Source organism: Parus major, chromosome 15 (assembly GCF_001522545.3).
Source record: "Parus major isolate Abel chromosome 15, Parus_major1.1, whole genome shotgun sequence".
NCBI lineage: Eukaryota > Metazoa > Chordata > Aves > Passeriformes > Paridae > Parus > Parus major.
In genome coordinates, this window is record NC_031784.1 from 498,955 (window position 1) to 506,440 (window position 7,486).

The 7,486-nt window shown below is 43.6% G+C and overlaps 1 protein-coding gene across 10 annotated transcripts in view; it reads left to right on the forward strand.

Annotated features, from left to right (window-relative positions):
- The window catches only part of RIMBP2 (RIMS binding protein 2), a 94,566-nt gene that overhangs the window by 64,632 nt on the left and 22,448 nt on the right, over window positions 1-7,486 (forward strand). For all 10 annotated transcript variants that reach the window (XM_015644332.3, XM_015644333.3, XM_015644331.3 and 7 more), the window contains 2 exons: window positions 4,096-4,247; window positions 6,683-6,759. In XM_015644332.3, coding sequence (XP_015499818.1) covers window positions 4,096-4,247; window positions 6,683-6,759 — 229 coding nt within the window. The remainder of the gene's footprint in view (window positions 1-4,095; window positions 4,248-6,682; window positions 6,760-7,486) is intronic.

The window sequence follows — 7,486 nt, forward strand, 5'->3', positions numbered from 1 at the left end:
TCCATGTGAGGAGTGTGATCGGTACCACCCAGGCTGGAATCACTTCAGCTGTCCTGCACTCAGAGCAGTTGTCAGGTCGTTGTCATTACAAATTCCCCGAAGCTGTTTGAGTTTGTTCCTGTTTCCGTGTCCCTGTTGGTTCCTTTCTCCCTGGGCTTGCAGAGGAGCTCTGGTTCCAGGGGCTGCAGGTCAGGGAAGGTGCTGAGCTCGGTGTGACCCCAGGGCAGGAACAGCTGAGGTGACAGCCCTGTCTCACTCCAGGGGCTCAGGATTTGTGTTCTGGGTTTCCTGGACAGGGCTGGAGCCTCTGGCAGCTCCCTGTGCTGCTCAGGCTGTTCTGGAGCTCCAGGCTTCCCTGGGTGGGCATTAAAGGCACCAAATGCAGAATTCCCAAGGCATTTCCTGATAGACAGAAGAATTTGGTAGAAATTTCCTTGACACCCACAGCAATGGCTCCTCATGTCTCTAAGGACAGGATTTTCAAAGCAACAATTAATTTAAAAGGAAAGGTAATTAGGTATTGAGCTGTCCTTCAGGCAGAAGGGAAGGTCCAGCCTGTATCACTGGGATTGATTTAATGAGAAATGGAAATCAGCTAAACACCTTTTGGGTACCCAGCCAAACTCTCCAAGATGATTTATACTTATGCTAATGGAAAAAGCTTTTTAAAAACTTCAAAACATGCCCAGCTGACAGCTCCCAATTAACCCTTGAGTAAAACCACAGCAAACACAGCCAGGTCTGCAGCCAAGGCATTTAAGGGCCTTCCTCTCTAAACCTTTTCTCAAAACCTTCTGATTTTTATGGGAATTGGAATTGAGGGCCTGCAGCATTTGTGTCTAAACACCAGAACTGCTTGGACAACATTTATCCTCAGTGTGAATGCACTGATAACAATAAAGTCATGTTTGAGCAAGTGGGCAGGATTTCTAATTACTGAAATCAGCCCTTTCTCAATAATGATGGGAGAGTACAGCAAGTTCTTCAAACCAGAAGTGTAATTATTTTTATTATGTGTAAGGAAGAAAGAACACGAGAGGGAACACAGGGACAGCTTTCAAAGCAAAGCAAATGATGGAAATGAAATCAGTTTATGACCAGCTGCTTTGCCTTAATTGGTGATGTTTGAATGTATCAGGAAATGAAATAAAACTAGCCAGGATAGATTAGAGCATGAAAAGTTCACTTTAAAGGTACAATAATGTCACCATCAGATATAGAAGCCTTAAGATTTATTATTCATCAGTTAAAAGGCTCATTTTAAATGGCCTCTCTAGATAATTTAGGTAGTCCATATGGAATCAGCAATTGCAATAAATAAAATGGAGACTCTAATTGTAATGCAAGTATGGACAGATTTAATTCTCCTGAAACATTTAAATTAGATCTGGTGCTTTTCCTTTTTCCTTGGTAGGTTGTTCTTCAGACTTCCTTAACAAATATTTGCCAGTCATAGGAAAATAAAGGCCATTTTAAGCATATATGGATTTAAAAAGACTTTGTGGACAAAACCCCCGTGGCTTTACAAGGTTCTTCTTTAATATTTAAAGAAAAAAGCCCCAGACATTTATAAATGCTGCTGTGTGTTCTTAGGAGCTGACTTCTTGTATATTTTATTTTTAACTCTGTTTTTTTTCCAGAGGGAAAATATAAAAGGAAAGGTGTTTTACTGGGGGTTTTTGTTTGTTTTTTTTGTAAGTTTCCAGTTAAGAAGCTTTAAAAGTCTGCAGCTCTGACTCCTTCTCACTCTGCTGCTCCAGCCCAAAGCCCTCAGTGTAATTGCCTTGGGTGAATGAGAGAACCAGGTTTATTCAGCTGCTTTTTTTGGAGGTGAACAGGCCAGGTTTTAAATGGAGCTGTTTTGTCTGTGCTGCTGTGTGGGCAACAGGAGCAGAGATCTTGTTTCTTGTTTTGATTTCTTGTTTTGCAAAGGTGATGTTTGTGTTCCAGCTGTGGCTCCACACACCTAGAACCACATGAATTTACACAGGACATTTGTCTCATCACCTCTGTTAAAGCTCCTTCCTCTGCAGAATACCCAGGAGCTCACTGCTAACAGTGATTGGGCACATTTCTGACACAGAAATCTGTTCTCTCCATTTATGCTCTTGCTGAGGGATATTCAGAGCCTCTGCTGGGCAGGGAGGTGGAGGCTGTGTGGAGTTATCAGCACTATATTATATATAATATAAATATATATATACTATTATTGAAATCAATAATGATGGCAGAGTACAGCAGGTTCTTCAAAGCACGAGTGTCATTATTTGGGGTCAGAGATCCCCTTCACACAGTCCCAGCCACCACACACCTTTCTCTGCTGGGTGTTGAGGACTCAGGGTGAATTTTTTGTACCTTATTTTCCACCTGAAAAAAGTAAGACAGGTCCACATCTTCCAGCATTTCGGTATTCCTGGAGTTCCTGATGGTGTGTGGTGTGTGCTGGTAATTATCCTCTATGGCTACAAAGCAAGGGCTGCAGTGCCCTAGCACCTTCCTGCACATTTTGTACCTAGTGCCAGCAATCTGGAAACAAAGCCTGGAGAATGCAGGAGGTCTGAGAGCAGCCAGAGGCTTCCTTTGAATGAATAATCACAGTTGGCCCAATTATTTATAGCTTGGCGCTGGCTGGCTGAGATGGCAAACACATTAACAGCAAACAGAAGGAGCTAAATTGGCTAAAAGTTCCTGAACAGGGAGGACTTTTCTGTGAGAGATGTGAGAAAGGTTCCAAGAATAAGAAATGTGCCCTTTTCCAGCCTGGGGATTGCTCTGAGCGGGGCTGCTTGTAATTAATCTTTTGTGTGGTGAGTTATATGTTTCCCTGCTGTCAATGTGCTTCAGCTGGCCTGCTGTAAATTACAGAGATGCAGAGAAAATTAATCATATTGGCCTAATGAGCCCAGCAGAACAAGCCCCTGATGGTATTCCTGGAGCTCATTGTCCTCCGTGGTGTGAACAAAGAGGTTCCTCTGATAATTCCTGGTGATGGGGACTGGGACTCCTGCAATTCAGTAACAAAACATTGCTGTCACTTCTGGGAGAACAGGAGAGGAAATGCTGAACCTTTTTCAGGGCCTGAAAAATTAGAGCCCAGGCTCATTATGCTAATGAGAGGCAGAATGCCCTGTGCACATCTGGGGGTGTCAGCAGCTCGCTGCTCTGCTGCAGCTTCTGCTCAGGCTGCAGGTGAAATCCAGCTCAGGTCACAATTCCTGCTTCCACCTGCTTTGGGGACTGAGCTAACAGTGAAAGGTAAAGTGTACAAGTGGTTTTTACTTGGCTTTATTAGTCTCTCCTGCAGCCTCGATGCTGTTGTTGTTTTTGCTTGTCTCACCTCTGGTTTTCACCTGAGTCAGGAGGAGCTGAGTGTTCAGCCTCTTGTGAGCCTGTTCAATACAATCTGTCTTTTCCTTTCTCCTAAGCTGTTTTCAAAAAGCACAGTAAAAATAGCCCAAAAGGATTTTTGGAGATTTTCCCTTTTGCTCAATGTTAGTTCCCATGTTTTAGGAGCTGGAGAGATGGCCCTGGGATCAAATGGATGTGCTTTGGTGCTGCTATCGGTGAGGAACTCCTCAGAAATATGAAGCAGGTGCTCCTTCCTGCCTGCCAAAAGTCAAACAACTTCATTGCAAAATGGATATCCTGCCAAGTAGATCATGAGCATTTCGGTGTCTCTTTTAGAGGACAGATGTATGCCTTGATCCTGATTGCCAGTGTGTGACAGTCCCCGCAGGAGCCCGAGGCTCCATCAGCAGCTCTGTAGTGTGGGGTGTGTTACACAGCACCTCACAGAGCTTCCCCAAACATCCCAAGGGGCTCAGAACAAACGTGGGCTTCTTTTCACCGGGGGAAACTTCACCTTTGGATCCTTGGAATGAAAATGCCTTCACTCTGTGCCTGGTGTTTTGTTACGTGTTGTTGACTCCGGAAGCGGGAGCTGGCAGGCTGAGCCGTGCTCTGCAGTCTGCCCACCACAGCCTTCCTCCTGGAGGCTTTTAAACTGCAGAGTTTAAATAAAATAACCTTCTGCTGTGTGTTGGCAGTGCTCCTGCTTGAGATCCTGATTCTGGTGTGTGTTGTGTTCACTGGCAGGTCATGAAAGCCCTTCTGGGAGTCGCTGTGTGATTTCAGAGTTTATCCGGCCCCTTCAGATATCTGGAGACAAACCAGAACAACTGTCTGTCAAACCCACATTCCTGTCCAAGTCAAGATCTGGGACCCCAAGATGCAGATTTGATTCAGACGTGAGTCTTTTTGAATTTTTTTACAGCAAAGTGATTCAGGGCTGAGCCTTCTCTGCCCCAGCAGGCTGTGCAGGTTGAGCCACCTGCTCTGGAAAAACCAAGAGAGGAATGTTCTCATTTTCTGAGGCAGCTCAGGAGCACCATCAGTGGGATGTTCTGAAAGAAGCTGCAGTTGATGTCCCAGTTACACAGGGTGGAGATCAGGTGTGTGGAGCTGGAGCTGCTCTGCAGGTGTCAGAGCTCAGTGATGCACTCAGAGCTCAGTGATGCACTCAGAGCATTCAGTGCCTCTGGCAGGGGGCAGAGCAGGGTTCTGCAGTGGGGCAGAGCAGGGTTCTGCAGTGGGGCAGAGCAGGTTTCTGCAGTGGGGCAGAGCAGGGTTCTGCAGTGGGGCAGGAGACAGAGCAGGGTTCTGCAGTGGGGCAGGGGGCAGAGCAGGGTTCTGCAGTGGGGCAGGGCTCTGGCAGGCAGGTCAGTGTGTTCCAGCTCCCAAAAGCTGGGGCAGAAGGAGCAGGAGTTCCCTGCTGTGCCCCAGGGTGCTGGGACAGGAAAATAAATCCTTTTGCAGGACCAGTTCCTGCCTGGCTTTCCTGGTGTGTGAATCTCCCCCTGCAGCAGGGCACACACCACCTCTCACAGCCTCCCCTGCTCCTCCTAAAGCATTCTGAGCCTGGAAAATGGAACTGAAATCACAGGGTGCTGTCACTAAAGTCATTCAACTCTACATTTTGTATTCAGTCATACTTTTGAAGGGTTCTGTTCCTCCTTTCTCAGGAAGCTTTTCTGCTTTTCAGTGGAATTCCACTAGAAATCCAATGGGAAGCTCAGAAAACTTTTCAAAGGGGCCATAACAAGTTGGTTTTTAATATTTAGGACAAATGTTAAACACGAAAACTGCACAGAACAAATTTTGGAGACTCTGTAGAAGGGCATTATTTTCTATTAAATACCCTGGTTGCTATGGGCAGATAGCCATGAGAAAATGATCTTCAGATTTTACCCCTCATTTCACAAAATCCCTTTTCTTTGCACAAAATCTTTTCTTTACAGGAGTAAATAAATTGCCACTGTGTGCATACTTTCTGTCTATGTAATATTCATTGATACTGAAAATGGGAAAGTTGATGGAATCAGAATGTTTCTAAATGGATCACAAGCCTGAGGATATTCAACAAAATATTGGATTCTTGTATAGTGGGAATTCCATGGGCATATCTGAGGATTATCCACGGGAAATATTTGTGTATATTTGTGTAGCAGCATTACTGGAAAGTGGAAACATTCACTGCTTTTTGAAGAGGCCCCAGAAAAAGCAGCTTAGCAAGGAGACTTAGGGAAGCAGAACTAACAGCAAGGAACAGAAGCAGCACATGTCAAGTTGAATTCCCCTTTTCTATTATTTTTGAGTTATCTCTCAGTGAGAATGTCAAGCCCTCTTTTGCAGAACTGTACATTTTGTGCCTTCTAGAGTGTAATTATGTGATGCACTCTTACATTATGCAAGCTCACAGAAATTAAGCTCCATTCCTTTCTAGAGATACCCAGACCCAAGGGAGGGTGTATGAATAAAATCTAAAAAATGGAAAATAATGCTGGGAAGCCTGAAATAAATTAACAAACAAACAAATAAATAAATAGTCACTCTGCAAATAATGCAGTTGCAAGTGCCCTGGTTGTTCCTATTAAAAAGCCCTCTAGAACAAGCATTGCTGGTTGTGTGCTCGATGACGTAGCAGGGATAATCCTGGCAGATTTTCCTGGGTGTCCCACCACAATTAAATCTCTGGGGTTTGTGGACCAGATTTGTAATGGAACAAACGTGTGGCTTCGCAGAATTGAATTAAATGTGATGTTAAATTCAGAAGAAAATATGTTATTTCCTTCAGTGAGTGGAAAAGGTGGCATCAAGAGATGCTGATGCTGTGGGTTGGATTGGGTTGGGTTGGGTTGGAATGGGTTGGGTTGGATTGGGCTGGAATGGGTTGGTTTGGGTTGGGTTGGATTGGGTTGGGTTGGGTTGGAATGGGTTGGGTTGGATTGGGCTGGAATGGGTTGGTTTGGGTTGGGTTGGATTGGGTTGGGTTGGGTTGGATTGGGTTGGGTTGGGTTGGGTTGGATTGGGTTGGGTTGGATTAGGTTGGGTTGGGTTGGTTTGGGTTGGGTTGGGTTGGTTTGGTTTGGGTTGGGTAGGCAGGGGGGGTCTATTTTGTGTTTCCAGGGGTTTGGAAGTTGACATTTGCACCAGTTCTAAATTCAGCATTTGTCTTAAGTACTCAGTCACTGGAATCTGCCCTTCTAAGTAAAATTAACCAGTTGTGTTCCATGTTAGAATTGAATTTTTTTTTCCCTTGATATTGATTTATATCTCCTGTCAGGAAAAATGTTTATTCTCCTTTTTTTTGTAATCACATTCTCTTTTTTCTCCCCCCTCACAGATGGATAATGATCAGAATTCCAATACCTCAAAGCAGAGATATTCTGGGAAAGTCCACCTTTGCATTGCCCGGTACAGGTAAAGCTCCCCTCTCCTCACAGGTGTCACACACAGCTGTGAAATTCAACATCAGCTGTGGCTGCACTTCACCTGTGAGCTGAGTGATGATGGGATGGATGGTTATGGTTGTGGTTGGTTATGGTGATGGGGATGGGTATGACTGATTATGGTTATGGGTATGGTTATGATTTATTATGGTTATGATTGAGTATGATTTTGATTATGGTGATGGTTATGATTGATTATGGTGATGGTTATGATTGAGTATGGTTATGGTTATGATTGATTATGGTGATGGGTATGGTTATGATTGATTATGGTTATGATTACGGTTATGATTATGGTTATGGTTATGATTGAGTATGATTTTGATTATGGTGATGGTTATGATTGATTATGGTTATGATTATGGTTATTATGGTTATGATTATGGTGATGGTTATGATTTATTATGGTTATGGTGATAGTTATGATTATGACTGATTATTGTTATGATTATGGTGGTGTTTATGATTGATTATGGTTATGGTGACGGTTATGATTGATTATGGTGATGGTGATAGTTATGATTGATTATGGTGATGTTTATGATTGATTATGGTTATGATTATGGTGATGGTTATGATTTATTATGGTGATGGTTATGATTGATTATGGTGATGGTTATGATTGATTATGGTTATGGTTATGATTATGATTGATTATGGTGATGATTATGATTTATTATGGTGATGGTTATGATTGA